General features: G+C 39.5%; 1 protein-coding gene across 1 annotated transcript in view; it reads left to right on the top strand.

Moving 5' to 3' along the window:
• slc4a8 (solute carrier family 4 member 8) overlaps nucleotides 1–16,219 on the top strand; it is a 35,015-nt gene that overhangs the window by 7,891 nt on the left and 10,905 nt on the right. Inside the window, exons 2-15 of the mRNA XM_072382318.1 lie at nucleotides 1,868–1,949; nucleotides 4,950–5,102; nucleotides 5,498–5,633; nucleotides 7,359–7,519; nucleotides 10,504–10,680; nucleotides 11,716–11,804; nucleotides 12,236–12,393; nucleotides 12,494–12,581; nucleotides 12,671–12,817; nucleotides 12,913–13,013; nucleotides 13,762–13,936; nucleotides 14,084–14,217; nucleotides 14,338–14,583; nucleotides 15,936–16,041. Of these exons, the coding sequence (XP_072238419.1) occupies nucleotides 1,868–1,949; nucleotides 4,950–5,102; nucleotides 5,498–5,633; nucleotides 7,359–7,519; nucleotides 10,504–10,680; nucleotides 11,716–11,804; nucleotides 12,236–12,393; nucleotides 12,494–12,581; nucleotides 12,671–12,817; nucleotides 12,913–13,013; nucleotides 13,762–13,936; nucleotides 14,084–14,217; nucleotides 14,338–14,583; nucleotides 15,936–16,041 (1,953 nt within the window). The remainder of the gene's footprint in view (nucleotides 1–1,867; nucleotides 1,950–4,949; nucleotides 5,103–5,497; nucleotides 5,634–7,358; nucleotides 7,520–10,503; nucleotides 10,681–11,715; nucleotides 11,805–12,235; nucleotides 12,394–12,493; nucleotides 12,582–12,670; nucleotides 12,818–12,912; nucleotides 13,014–13,761; nucleotides 13,937–14,083; nucleotides 14,218–14,337; nucleotides 14,584–15,935; nucleotides 16,042–16,219) is intronic.

Raw genomic sequence — 16,219 nt, 5'->3', positions numbered from 1 at the left:
ATTAGTATTTACTACAGTCGACAAAGTAATAAATACATACAAGCCTTTACTGCTACCGCCGCAGTTTCATCTCATGCATAAATATAAGTATAAAACCATGAATCACATTCAGTGCTTGGCCTACGAATGACTTCCTAATTAAGTAGCCTTATACTTTTAAAGGACAGAGCTGTCTTGGGATGATGAAGTGCTCAGTCATGGAAAGAGAATGAATCCCCAAAGCACTGAGATGGTGAAGGCAAGAGCACATGTGAAATAAGTGGATGTCTCAGGATCTCAAACAGCTTTTTTTTTTTAAATCATGTGAGTTATAAGCTCTTATAATTTCATTGAGGGCTTTCAAAAAGCAAAACAGAATCCTTTTTGTTGTTGGATTTGAAGTTTTGTTTCAGATAAGATGGGATTTTCATCCGTTTGTACCCCGTGATTTAATTTTTCTTGTCAGTTTCCTTTGATAATATGCTTTGTCATTCAGTTTTTAGCAGCATTTGAAGGCTACAGGAATTTGATGAATTTAGAGAGTACAGTGTTGCTTTTTGGTTGTAAGTGTGCAGACAGCCATACAGAAATAGAGAAAATACATGCAGAGACACACACACACTTCTAATGGTGTTTATTTATCACATTTCTGCCAGTGGAAACAACATGACTCATAAGTAGTTTCTTTTTTGGGGGTCAGTACCTGTTGATGGAATCACTGCTCGATCCTGCTTGATACACACATCTGTCAGTAATATGCAAAGGCATATACACAGTGTGCTTTAGCACAAATGTAATCTTAAGTCCTCAAAAGCATGATTAAAAAGACAAGTGGCCCTAAGTGGCATCCATCTGCAGTTATGTGAAAAAGTAAATTTATAAATTTGACCCTGAACAGTGCCTACAGATATCAGTGGAATACTTACAAAAAACTGACTTTTTGTACTGTGTTTACTGCCTTAATTTATATGAATAAAACAGAAATCAGTTACACTGAAAAAGTAATATTTCCTTTACAATACTCATAACTGCACACACATCCATAAAATTAGGATCAGGAGTTCCATGTTGTATGCAGTTGTATGCAGTTTGTCGTTTAAGAGCACTTTATTTTGTTGCTAGTAGGATTTATGTAAATATGCATCTGCTGAACTATTCCAGTCTATTTATAAATTGTAGCTATTGATTTTACTTCTAACAGCTGAATCCAGCTCAAACACACAGCAAGGGTCCGTATCTGCTCATTTTAATATTACTTGTGAGGCCGCAAGAGATCAGAAGTTGAAAGATCGCAGTTGCGTACACAAGTGCAAAGACAAAATTAGGAAACGCAGAGCCGACGCAGCAGCACAGTCCCCTCAGAGCCCCTGTGCATTTGTTTTTAATAGGACAGATGATACTGACAACAATATATTTTGGAAATCGTTGTCACTGGGATGATGGTATCATCAGCAGCATCCTGCAGCACTTTACCAACTGCAGCTCACTGATGGATGTGGCACCCTGATAATTTGATTTGATTTACCCTGGATGTAGAGCCTTTCACCCTCTCCATCTGACTCATTCTCTGTCTATGGCAGGCGTCCATCTGTGTTGGTGTGTTTGTGGTTCAGTATCCCTCCTCAGTATGTGTGTCCGTACCAGACACTCTGAGAATAGATTGTCTGGAATTTGATTCTTGTCAGTGAAAGGCCTGTGCCATGTTGGCCAAGTAGTTGCTCCGTTTCAGGGCACCTTATGAAATAATGACCTTTCGGGTCTGACGTGGGCAAGAAGGTGATTAACTTTTCCAAATAAACTATGTAACTGCTTGAGACAGAGGGCAGTGGGATGTAACATGTCTTTAACAAAAATCACAATGTCTTTTGTGTGACTGTGTGTCCATCAGAGGCCAGATGAGGAGGTGGTGGTGGACCAGGGAGGAACCAGCTCAGTGATGAATATCCACTATGAAAAGGAGGAGCTCGAAGGTGGGTAACTCTCACTCTCACATTCGGAAAAAGTACTCAGAGCATTCGATATGTCATCTTGCCTCGTTTTCACCCCCAAGGGGAATGAGTTTAATTTGAACTTTTGGCAGCTCGTTTTCTATGAATAACTGTGTCAAACACTAATCTTTATTTCCAGCTGGAATGTGGAGAAAACGGTCAGGAGTTATTGTACTTTTACTGTGAAAGTAGTCACTATGGGGTCATTATTTTGTAGCTTTTTAATTTCTATTCACCCTCGTCTTTCTGCCTGTCTCAATTAAATGATGCTGCCTTCTAACTTTTTGGAACCAGAAATATGTGCAGGGTGTTTTTCCTCATGTGGTACGTTTTGTTTCTTTTTAAATGTATGCGTCGAAACACATAGTGTCACTTGAAAGTCAAAGTCAAAGTGATCGCACCTTAACTCCTTATAAGGCTCAGATTGTTGGTTGATAATGGTTGACCCTTAACTCATTTATATATATCCATAAATGTATGAAAAAGAAACACAAAATAGGGACATAATGTCACAATGTTGTTGGAGAAGAGGTAACAAAAGGCCCAAATGGGGGATGCAACAGTCCAGAAGCAATGAATGATGACTGAGGTTTTTATTAAAAGGAACAGAAAGCGCGGCTGAGCCGGGAAATCAAACACTAAACCAGGAACACAAAAGACTAAATAATAAAACAACCTGACAAGGAAATGACAAGGAAAAACCCAAGGACCAGGATAATGGAGAATGTAATAGATGAAGGTACAGCAGTGGTGGGAAGGATCTGACAATGAATGAGACAAAACAAGGAATATACATTTTGTGAGGAACTGAGGAATAAGTGAATGCAGCTGTGACAGTTTGACAGCAGGTGAGTGAACTGAGGGCAACTATGAGGGAGAGGATGCGAAACAGAGCAAATTAAACTGAGACCAAGACACAGGTACAGGACTGTGGCAAGACAAAACTAAGAATACAGTCAACTATAAAACAAAAGCAAGAATGACAAAGGCAAACCATAAGAAGGCCTATAAACAAAAATCAAAATAGACTAATATAAACAGAGAATAAATCCTAATTCAAACCAATAACCTGGAATACTAATAACCCAAAACCAAAGACTCAGAAATATTGAAGCAGAGGAAAGACTAAAACAACATGAATCACGACACATAAAGCATGTAAAGTTTTTAATGAGCTTTTAAAAACGTATTTGTTTTCCAGAAATTATAAGTTGTATGGTACGCTTCTTGGGAATTGGTTTTACTCCAAAAATGACTTGGTAGTATTTTCACAGCTATGAGTCTTCTGTATATAGATCCATGTAGATAAATAAGCCAAAATGTATTGGTATTCATGAGAGATCATCCATTTTTGTGGGCTTTTACAGTGCTGTAAAATGTATCTTACATGCCTGCAGTCTATCATGAACTGCCAGTGAAGTCAGTCTACAAATATATGTACTTATTATCACTGAATGAGGCGATGTCCGAGCAGCAGCAAGCTTTTTTAGCTTTAGCACAACAGGTTCTATGTGTTTTTCCTGACGGTAGCCAGGCAACAACATTCTGTATGTCAGCAGTGATCTGTTCACTAACTGAACAAACTTTTACGCTCAGAGATCAAAAACACTGTCGATTCGAAAACATTGTGTACACAAAGACTGACTAGCTAAAACGCCTAACCACCAGTCATTTGTCATCTGATCAGTGGACATTTTGCATGCAGTTTTTATTTGTAATAGGCAATATAGATACTAAAGGGACACCAAGAGTATAAAAACGGTGGTTGAGACACAGTACAGTCAATAATCAAATGCATTTAATTATACTATAACTTGGTTTTCAAAGGACTGCATTATGTCAACAAACATCCTCAGAGAGATAACAAGTACGTTTCTATTTCTGGACCCATTATTTCTTTTTCCTTTGCTAAACATACATGCAACATGTATTCAGAAAAAATATGCTCTGAAATGCTATTAGTTTAAACTGGTCATGTCTGAATTTAGAAGTCTTGCTTTGATGTTCATATAAAACTCCATTACTGTCAGTGTCACACGCATTCAGGCTCCTGCTATCACAGCGAGTTACATTCATAGTTGAATGATAATTACAGATGGCAGCAGTTCAGACTATTGCGGGAGAGAAGGCAGTTGGGAGGGTGTGGTTCCCTAATTCTCTCATTGGAGCCTCAAGCCAAGCCTCAGCTGAATGGCTTTTACTTTCATTCTCTTTAACCATGCTTGGTGAGAGACCACAGCACATGATATTCTACCCAATACTCTCTAATCAATCCTGCTTTGTTCCTCTTTTCCCATTAAGAGTTTGAGGGTGGCAGTTATCACCTAATCTAATTCAAATAACCTTACCAGTAAGGTGCAGGCAATATAAATGAACTTGAATTAATTAATTAAATAAATAAATAAATAAATAATCTGGCATACACACACATGGGAAAACTGACACCTGGTAAATCTGACAAAAAAATAAGTAGATGAATTAATATACACACATTTGGTACATTCGGGCTGATCTGATAGAAGAGAAAGATACTCATTCATCTGTTAAAGACAGCCAATGCCTTTTGGTTGCAATGTTCAAAATGTAAAACATCCAAGAAATTAAAGAAATAATAAAAAGAAAGATTTCCTTTGGTCTAACTGGACCGTTTTTTAAGAATATTCAACAAATGTATTATACAGAAGCTCAGAAAGCTTATGACTCATCTAAAGGAGGAATAATTGATTTATATTAGATTAGTATTATTCATGTATAATTAACTTCTACTAATTAATTAACTGTCTCCCATGATGGACCAAACTCCCATACTGCAATCATGGGATAATGGTGTTTTCTGGTTTTCCTAATGCTCAAAATGATTTGGTCAAACAAAGGCAAGTCGAAATGAAAAACAGCTACTTTTAAATGATTACTTAGTGTTTAAGACATTAAAGATACTTGCATGTTAGAGGCGTCAGGTCTCATCATCTTTTCTCCCTTCAGGCCACAGGACTCTGTTTGTGGGGGTTCGGATGCCCAGGCAGAGCCACCGTCACCACAAGCCGCATGGATCCCGCCATCGCAAGAGAGACAAGAGATCAGGAAGCATTGCAACACAACAAAGCGAGGAAAGTGAAGCGACCGCCTGCAGTCATGGTAGCACAGACACAAAAACACAATAAACCTCTTGTCAGTTTGATCCTTTGTTGAAAACATATGTTACTTTTTTTAAAAGCTCATACCGTTCACACGTACTTGCACAAGCTCCTGCCAGAGAGGAGGTAGAGGTTGTTAAATTCTATCAATACTGTGGCTTTTTCCACACGTTCACTGACAGATACAGCACTCCAGGCTGGAATCGACAAGCTACTAATTAGCTAACAAAGAACAGGAACTGATCAGCCTGTTGGATATGTGTGTAGACTTGTGTGAACTTGTATGAGTGTCCATTTAAAAGACGTGTAATGACAAAGTAAGAAAGTAAGTGTCATGTTCTTCTGAGAACCACAGCTCACCTCTCTTTCTTCCCTCACCTCCTCTCACTTCATCAGACACACCGTCCCAGCGGGTTCAGTTCATCCTTGGCTCAGAGGAGGACGCTGAACATGTGTCCCACGAGTTGTTCACTGAGCTGGATGAGATCTGTGTGAAGGATGGCAAGGACGCAGAATGGAAAGAAACAGCCAGGTCTGGATCTCCGTCATGCTTTGCATAAAGCTTCTGACATCCTGGCAGACCTACAGCTGTGCTGTCATGAAAATGGACTTATACCGTCAATTCCCCCTTTAGAGCGCACCTGAATACAAGCCGCACCCTCTCATTTTAAAAAGAAAATCCATTTTGTACTTGGTATAGGCTGCACCGGATTATAAACCGCGGGTATCCGCAATGTAATATGAGATATTTACACAGAAAGATGTTACACGTGAGGATTTTGAAACTTTTAATTAAATGCGTATGGTAACATAAACAAATACAAATGCAAAATGTTTTTGGCGGCATGAAAAAAAACAAAGAAAAAAACCGCGGTGCTCAAAGCCTGGGAAAAAAGTAGCGGCTTATGGTCCGGAATTTACGGTACACGTTGTTAATGGATTCAAAGCTTAGTGACTCATTTATTGCTGGGTTTGCTCAAGATGAAAAACTGAAATAGGAGGAATCACACAAAAGCTACCGTGATCTTACGCATGCCAAATCTCAGTTTCACATGCTAACGTCAGACATTTGTGTCCTAAGAAGAAATTTTGGAAACCTAATTTCTCTGTAGTTTAAACTTGTAGTTGCTGCTGGCATTAAAGTGATCAGACTTCTAAGAAAGGGGACAGATAAACACATAGATAGACAGCTTTCCAATGCAAGTATTGTAGTGTCTCTAGTAGATGTTAATTTGCACCTGTCACAGGGGAGGGCTAAAAAAAAAAACCCATACAAAATAAAGTCGGTTAAGAACATGATATTTCAAACTACACACGAGTAAACGTTTGTTGCTGTATTCAACAGCTCTCATGAAAGAGTTCACGTTTCAAATGAAGAGCAAGCATTTAAATACAAGCTTAACATACTTATGTTGAGATGTCAACCTACTTATATAACACACACTTATATTTACTCAGATACTCTAAAATTGACTTTTTATCAAGCTTTTTTAATGCTTGATTGTAGAGAACGAATGGATTTATTTGTTGACTGGCTGGCCTGAGACCAGATATTTAAACCACGACACATGTGAAAATGTCATTGAATTTAAGAACAGAGCATTAAGCATTTAACCAAGCTGAAACCTTTTCTAAATTTGTGATTTTATGTGGGAGAGACATAATATTATGAATCACAGCACCATGATGGAGATTTCTTGGACAGATTAGATTTTGAAAGTATTGAAATGAAGATATCATGATTTACTGTGGGTGCTGCACGGTGGTGTGACAGTTATCACCATCGTCTAACAGCGAGAGGATAACTGGTTTGAATCCCAGCTGGGGCTTTTCTTTGTTTGCATGAACAGGGTTGGAGATAATGTCTTCACCAACTCTGTGTTTATGTTCATCATCAGTATTCATATTTGGTCTGATTGAACTACTTAACTGTTTCCAGATTATAGCGTTATTTTCTTTGGCTTCTGATAATACATTAAAAACAACTCTGAAGTAAAAGAGATCCCTAATGATATTCTGTTGCATCAAATATATTTCTATTCTGTATTTATCTTATTATTAACTATTAATCAGCAGCAGCAGTTATCATTACCAAGTGTTAGACTGCATGTGATTTAATGAGTTGCCTTTATGTTTTTATGTTAAAAAAATCAAATAAATGAGGATGAAAAAAACAAAAAAACAAAATCATAATTACTTTGTTTAATTTTACTTTCCTACTTGAGATCCTGATGTTTTGCTTGTCTTTAACTTGCAGATGGCTGAAGTTTGAGGAGGATGTGGAGGATGGTGGGGAGAGATGGAGCAAACCTTACGTTGCTACACTTTCACTGCACAGCTTGTTTGAACTCCGCAGCTGCCTTATAAATGGCAGCGTGTTGCTTGACATGCATGCTGACTGCATCGAAGAAATCGCAGGTGAGAAACAGGTGTATGTTAACATATTTGTGCCAGAGTTTTATATATAGTATATGCCAAGCAAAAAGGCAAGGTTCAGCAGAGCTGTTTTTGTTAGTGAGCTGGAAGAAGTCCATTTTATCATTTGTCCTTGCTCTTTTGAATGATAAACTATTTCACAATTTATTAAATCCTTGCTGCTGTCCTTTTGCAAAGACTACATTCACCCATATACATCAGGCACTTCATCTGACCAAAAATGACCCCAGGATGCTTTTTATAAATTCATTTATGCTCAAAGATCCTCCTCAAAGAGGAAACACAGCGCAGAGCTTAGGGAACCATCAGAGACTCTCACAAAGACACTATCAGTCGCGGAAAAGCACCGAGTGACATTTGGGTGATTTTCTTTTGATGTTAACATTGTATAACAAGCACATAACCAGTCCAGAGCCATGCAGCGCTACAACCCTCTGCTGCTGAGACTGCCTTTAAAGGTTCATCTTTTGTAATTAGGCTGAACAGATGCTTTTGTTTTTTCTCCTCTACTTCTTCTGGCTTTGTCTTAAAGGAAAGCAGCAGCTGAGTTTGTATTGAGCATGACTGTTTAAAATCTGCATGCTGAGAACATGCCACCGTGGTTTACATTAATTTGCATACAGGTGTGCAATTAATTGTGAGCATGTCATTTGGATGAAAGTTCACAGCTGAATAAGGACTGGGATTGTCCCAAGAGAAGGAGTACAGCTTGTTGTCAACGATTTACACAAAAACCCTAACAGCCAATAAACAATGGCTCAACACTCCCTGTTTTCCTGGTGTCTTCTGCGTCTTAGTCATTAAATTAATACAAAAAAATTACTAATTGGAAATGACTAACATTTTGTATTTCACCTGCCTCACCATCCAGCACAAACAGATTTAGCCACATACCTGTCTGTGTAATCATCACATGGTTAAAAACTCTCCATCACACAGTTATTCTCATGGTCAGACGGTGGGTTAGGGTTAGAGTTAGGGCAGGTTAACAGCCTCAACAACCTTGTCGCCTGCAGTTAGTCCTTGTCTCCATCTCTCCACTCATTTTCTATTTTACCTGCTCCTCTGCATGTGTCCCCTGCCAAACGCACATTCAGTAGCACTGAAAGAAGATCAATAAATAAGCAAGTTTCTTAGGATTTTAAATGAGAATGAAAGCAAAATAACAATAGGAGTATGAAAAAGAGCCTTGATCACTGTTATACGACTATGTAAAACAGTTTGAAATATTACTTGATTGGAGTTCAAAGTGTTAAAATGTCAAGCAATATCATACACCGAATTATCTTCGATTGAACCTAGTATGCCCATTCAAAGTTTTTCCAGGCACAGGCAGTCACTTTTGATTGTGGCCTATTCGTAGAAGCAGAAGCTGCTAATTCAACCTGACATACTGTACATTATCAGATTCAGTCGGCAAAAGCCACACAACTTTAATACCTAACTGAACAACCCAGAGGTCCATGGATGAGAAACACTTGGGATGGAGCCAGTGCTCTTATCCCTTTCTGCAGGATTTTACTACCATTTTATTTGAAATGTCTTCTGTAGTACTGTATATTAACGGGTAAACAACAGCCTCAAAGCAATGACTTATTGATGCTGATGTTTTTCAATCTGTTCCAAATGTTGTCCACCACAGGTTTGCCAAAGCAAAAATGAAGCACAGCAAATGCTTCGTCTATTTTAGCTATAAGTATAGAAGACAGTAATTCACTCAGAACAAGTTGTCCTTGGAAACCCTCAGAAATGGCATCTGATGTTTTGTTTAAACAAATATAGTCAGAGCAAGAACAGAGCCCTTTTGGCTGGAAAAGGAAATGGAAAAATCTTAGAAGAGTTTCTCATAAAGGAAGTTTCATGCATCAGTTCTCTGAACTCAGTGGTTCCCATAAAATAGCTAATGGAGTGAAACATTATGTTATTTCTGCATGTGTGTGTGTTTCCTATGAAAACAGAGGCTGGGGAGTTTGCATTCTTTGAAAAAGCCCAGTCTGCTCTAATTGGTCAGCTCCTCCAGACCTGAGCCACATTAAGCATAGAATCTGCACTTGTATTAATTTGAATTTACTCTTACACAAGAGAGATGTCAAAATTTGATTTCATTGGATGGAATATTAGCATGCACCTCTGAGTACAGGATAAGTCATCAGCATTGTCTTTTATTTTCCTGTAAATGGGCTTACTGTAGAATACCATTAAGAATACCTACTGTTTTTGTCACTGTTCGCGGTCAGATTCTGGCTTATAAGTGACATAACACAATGTACACGGAATAACACTTCAACATCGAATTTGACCTCATAGGGACTTCAAATGCAACTTGTTAAATGTGCAACTAATAGTTAACCAACGTATGCTACAACAAAGCAAGCAAAGCTGTTGCTATGGCCCTCCGTTAGAAGAATAGATAAGTAGAGGCTAGGAGAGGTGTACTGTTTGTAAGTTTTGCCTAGATTGCAGGCTTCTCTGTGCTGTTCTGTTGTCACCATCCTATTAACAAGGCTGATTATACTGCTCTGAGGTCGAAGCATTAGCGCTGGCCTTGAAGTGTGCTCAGAATAAAAGCAACTACTGCTGTGAGCGTGTGTGTGTGTATCTGAGTGACTGTTGAGTGAGAAAGGAAGGAGGAGAAGTATGATCTAGTGCTGACTCAGGAAGTCAGCATGTAAAGACAGAGAGAGGCTGATTATTCTGCAGTCCCACATGAGCAGATATGTTTGGCACATATTGACCCAGCTCTTCCAACACCGTCTGTTCAGCTCAGTGCCACGGACAGATGTCTGAGCGAGTTGAGGAACATTTACTCAAAAAAAGATTATACAAGAAAAAAATTAAATAAGTATAAAAAAAAGCTATGGTCCAAGCAGGCCAAATACATATAGATTATGGAAATAAAACCTATTCGATAGCACTACTTTGACTGAACACTGATTGGAGTTGAAGAATTTACTTGTGTGTTGCAGACATGGTGCTGGACCGTCAGGAGGCATCCCATGAGCTTGATGACAGTGTAAGAGTGAAGGTCCGCGAGGCCCTGCTGAAGAGACACCACCACCAAAATGAGAAGAAGAAGAACTTAATTCCCATTGTACGCTCCATCACGGAGGGAGCGCGCAAACAGTCGGAGCCTCATGCGGTTGGTGGGTTTCATACGGCATATCACACGCAAACACATGTTAATCAAGAGCATCAAATCAAAGATCAGATGGTGGTAAAAACTTTGATTTAGAAATTCAGTTTGAATCATGACTGTGGGGTTGGAGAATTTTTAGCTGCATTTCAACCAACTGCATCCATTTCCCAGGACCTAAAATATTATTTCAGCTCAGGGTCTGTTGCAGTTCTACTGTGGTCTTAAGTTCAGGGTAGGCAAATTAAGTCCACTGAAGTGTGTTGCCTAATCAGAGTCTACCCTGTCTCTTATTGCCAGAGACTTGGTGCTGCCACGCTGAACCTAGATACATATTGAAACCAAGAAGTATTAGCTGTATTAACACACTTATGGGGTTTTGGGTGTTTTCCTTTGTACCTTAGATCATAATCACTGTGAAACAATCACAGATTAATGTTTCATTGCACAGTGTTCATTTTATTGCTCTAAATCACAAGTTCATCACAACAACAGCCGTCCTTGCTGTCTTCCACTGACACAAAGTTCTGCCCCACAGTCAGACCAATTTAGGGACAAGAGGTGCTGTATTTCTGTAAAAATGAATCATAAGGGTTGTCTCAAAAGCACTACCTCATATATAAGACTGTTTCTGGGGCCAAAGTTTCTCTCCTGGTTTCTGTGGGTGAAATGGAGGGAGCCGAGGAAAGAATCCCCTAAAATCCCTTGTTCCTGGAAATGTTTTTCTCCAGTGGAAATGCAGCTTATGTAAAATTGTTTATGTTAGTTGAACGAATGGGCCTTTAATCAGTGGTCACTTTTGATTGACTGTGATGTTACATAAGAAATTAAAGTCAACATCCCAGAGTAGCAGAGAAACAAAGATTAAAATCATCTTCAGACAGGGACACTCAATGCCTCCAGGGACAAAGCGAATAGACAACACACTGGCAGAAAAGTAAAAACTACCTTTGAAGATTTTTTTTTTCCGTTTGATTCACTCTCTTTATCTGTCTCTCTCAATCACACACATGCACATACACTCACCCACCTTATCATCCTGCAGGGTCTGCCACATCTCCCCAGCCTCCATTACCCTCTGAATCTACTAAGAACGGTGCCGGACATGACAGCAACCAAGTGGACCTCAGTAAGGTAAACAAGCAGATTGTGAAACAAGTTTGCTTGTTTTCCATCAGCATGTGAGGAAGACTTAATCTCCAAAGCAAAAAACAGTACAAGTGAATATAAACACTTGACAGCAGTGTAACTTTTTTTTTTTGGTTGTAAAGGGAAATCAGCTCACATGTGTAATGCAGCCCTCGGCATGAGTTTGTAATGTGTGTATGGTGTGCTGTGCATATCAGCATTAGGTCACATAGTGCCCCCTAGGACACAACAGTTGAACTGCAATTACTTCACTGGAATATCACTAGAGCTAGGTCCTCTGCTTTAAAGCTGCACTTGAGCATTTAGGAAAGCTTTGAAAGTATGTGAACTCTCACTTCGATTCACTGCCGCAGACATATATGTGTTTGAGTTGTTGTTTTATTCTTAATTGTTTTTTACCTCTGATGTGTCAACAGGTCGATATGCACTTTATGAAAAAGATTCCAGAGGGTGCAGAGGCTTCCAATGTGCTGGTAGGTGTCCTGGACTTCCTGGAAAGCCCTATTGTGGCTTTTGTCCGCCTTTCTCCTGCTGTGCTGCTCACTGGACTCACTGAGGTCCCCATACCTACCAGGTAGAGAGCCACAGCTCCATGCAGGTCTGTCTGCAGGTCATGCCTCTTCAGTGATCAAGAATCAACTTACAAACCATTATTATCTGCTAATACATTTTAGGTTCCTCTTCATTCTTCTGGGCCCAGATGGAAAGGCTCAGCAATACCATGAAATTGGACGCTCCATGGCAACCATCATGACAGATGAGGTGATAGTCGTTCATGGAAACAATTAAACAGCATCTGCCCTCTTGAGGAAGATAAACAAATTTCTTATTTCTTACACTCTACGGTCCAGATTTTCCACGATGTAGCATACAAGGCAAAGGACAGAGGTGACCTGCTAGCAGGGATAGATGAGTTTCTGGATCAGGTGACAGTCCTTCCACCAGGAGAGTGGGACCCCTCCATCCGCATCGAGCCCCCAAAGAGTGTACCTTCTCAGGTACACAGCTACAATTTTCTTTTATTCTAGTGACAAATCTTATATGTATAGTGTTTGGTCACATTTCAATTTTGCCTGTTCCTGGGTGTCTGCAGGAGAAGAGGAAGATGCCAGGAGTCCCTAATGGTGTAATCTGCCAAGTAGAGGAAGAGCTACATGCAGAACACCATGGGCCAGAGCTGCAGAGAACGGGGAGGCAAGTAGTTGCTCAGTTATTTTTATGACTAAGTCCTGTTGCTTCACGTGTGCTATAATTCATGATGAATACGGAAGCTAAATTCAGTTGTCTTAAAGCAGCATGTTAACCTCCCTAAATAAACAATATCAAAATAAACTTTAGAAAAAATATGAAGTGCCAGTTTGGATTCTGATAGAGAGCCTGTGGCTGAGCTTAGCACTCTCCACCTTGTCAGCTGCCGCAGCCACAAAGTCTAAATTTGGATCTGTGAGAAGATGTGTTTGGACAAGAAAGAGACAATCACTGTGACTGGGAGTGACAGCCTCAAGGCAATCACACTCCGAAATGTTCTTCACTGTACTTCTTATAGAATAACAGTAATATTTAAAGTGCCACCAGAACACACGTGACCTTTACTGATTAGACTAGTTTTGTATACTCAGAAGACAACAAAACTAAAATAATCTATATTTTAGCTGTTGTTCTTTTTTACAGAGCTTTTAGAGAGCTAACATCCTTCATGGATCGGATTCATCAGTACACTTATTCAATATTTTTCTTCGAGACAGAGGATTACATTGCTGCCTCTTAGCTGGAACTAGGAACCAGTTATTTTAGCACAAAAACTGAATATTATAATAAAGGATTATGTGTTATACCACTATATGAAGTTCAAGTACAGTAATAACCATAATGTGTCAACATGAGAGTGCTTTCCCCTTCTCCAGGTCGTTCTGTAAACTTTCTTATCATGTGCTGTGGTCAGGTTGTTTGGTGGTCTGATACTGGACATTAAGAGGAAAGCTCCGTTCTATCTGAGTGACTATAAGGATGGCCTGAGCCTCCAATGTGTGGCCTCCTTTCTCTTCCTCTACTGCGCCTGCATGTCTCCTGTCATCACCTTTGGGGGACTGCTGGGGGAGGCGACAGAAGGACGCATTGTAAGAGCGTAACACTCACAGGCACACTCACCCTACAGTAATGCACTCATGTGGTGGTGTGTTTGAACTGTGTGGATACACTATAGATGTACTAACAAATGTAAAGCTAGCCAGACAAACTCCCTGTGTTTTTACCATTTGTTCTAGAGTGCCATAGAGTCCCTACTTGGTGCATCTATGACTGGAGTAGCCTATTCTCTGTTTGCTGGTCAGCCTCTCACCATTTTGGGCAGCACAGGTCCTGTACTGGTTTTTGAGAAAATCCTCTTCAAATTCTGCAAGTATGTATGGTATTTAACAACTTCTTTGAGTCATTCTATCCCACCACTATGACCTTTGTTTTGCTAACTGATTACATATCCCCTCCAAGCTTCTTGTCTTCTCTTCTCCTCTCTTCTCAGGGACTATGATCTGTCTTATCTTTCGCTGCGGACTTGCATAGGCTTGTGGACTGCCCTGCTGTGTTTGGTGTTGGTTGCTACAGATGCTAGTTCTCTGGTGTGCTACATCACTCGGTTCACAGAGGAAGCCTTTGCAGCCCTCATCTGCCTCATCTTTATTTATGAAGCCTTGGAAAAACTGTTCCACTTGGGAGAACTTTACCCATTTAATGCACACAGTGATCTGGACAAACTCACACTAGTATAGTAAGTAACAAAATATAATGTTTGCTTTTGCTTTTACTTTAAGGTTTCTTCCTTAGATATGTCACATTCACTTTTTCTTCTTTTACTGTTTCTCTCTAAGAATACAGTCTTGTGAAAAAAAAGTACACCCTCTTTCTACTGTTTTGACTTTTGTGACTGTTGATGAAATTGGGTAAATACAACTTCAGATGAACAACAACACATGACATATTATGCTGTGTCATTATTTGTTGAACAAAAACTAAGCCAGTCTGATAGATGGCCTCTCATTTGACATTTACAAAGGAGAAGAAGGACATATCAGTGACTGCAAGGTGTCCAGGTCCTGTGGCTACAAAACAATCCCAAATCCTCATCCCTCCACCATCGTGCTTGACAGTTGTTATCTGGTGTTTCTACTGGTGTGCAGCATTTGGTGTTCTCCAAACATAGTGCTGTGCATTATAACAAAACATTCCCACTCGACTTTGTTCCAGAAGTCTTGTGGTTTGTCCAGATGCAACTGTGCAAACCCTAGTTGTGCTGCCATTCTCTTTCTAGTGAGAAGAGTCTTTTTCTTTGCAACCCTTCCTTAACATTACATTTTTTTTCACTTTCTCTGCATAGTCTGACTTTATGGTGAACTTGCTGGAATATCAACTCCTGAGAAGATTGGTAATTGCCTTGAATGTTGTCCACTTGTTGACATTTTTTTCTCTTTGTAGATTGAAGGTCTAATAACCCTTCCCAGATTGATGGGCAGCAACAGGTGCTTCTCTAAGATCATTGCTGATGTTTTTCCTTCTTGATATTTTGTAACTTACACCTGAATGCTCCAGACCAGCAAACTGCCAAACTTCTGCTTTTAAAGAGGTGCTCACACTTGCTGATGATCAATTAATCAATTGCATGACATCAGCAGCACCAGGCTGCTATTCTAAATTCTTATGAAAGCAATTGGGGTGTACTTAGTTTTTCATACAGCGCATCTGTGTTTTGGTTTAGGTTTTGTTAAATGAATAATGACACGTTGTTGACATACTGATTTGTCATGTGGTTTTAGTAATCAGAGGTTAGATTGACCTAATGTTAAGACCTGATAAGTACCTGCTGTGTTTTTAGAATGTCCTGACATGTAAAACCTTAAAATTGAAAGATGGTGTACTTTCTTTTTCACACATGGTTTGCTGTCATTCTATCTCCTTTTCAGAAGTGTAACTTTGTTATTCTTGTCTCCCTTTGAAGTACCAGAAGAAAACAGAAAAAAAAAATCTCATCTATGCATGCAGTCTGTCTAAGAAAAGCATGCAATCCCACCATTTATTAGTCAGCCGCCATAAACTGATCTCCCTGTTATTTGCACCTCTCTGTAGCTGTAGGTGTGCAGAGCCTCATAATCCCAGTAATAAAACCTTAGAGCTGTGGAGTGAGAGAAACATCACAGCTTCTGCTGTACCCTGGGGCAACCTTACTGTCAAGGTAACCTAAATAAGAGGAGACACACATACACTCACATACTCCTAATTATGCCTAATATTGATGTGACTTTCACGCCATAGTACAGGCTTTAGTAATTGCCAAATAAGTATGTAATCTTATTGACAAGCTCTATAGCTTGGCAGCCATTTGGTTTCAGGTCTCTGTCTAAATGAATGAA

The sequence above is a fragment of the Leuresthes tenuis genome, unplaced genomic scaffold, assembly GCF_036924035.1.
Source record: "Leuresthes tenuis unplaced genomic scaffold, fLeuTen1.0.hap1 SCAF_3, whole genome shotgun sequence".
Taxonomy (NCBI): Eukaryota; Metazoa; Chordata; class Actinopteri; order Atheriniformes; family Atherinopsidae; genus Leuresthes; species Leuresthes tenuis.
The sequence above is the reverse complement of the archived record's forward strand: the minus strand, read 5'-3'. Positions and strand labels throughout refer to the sequence as shown.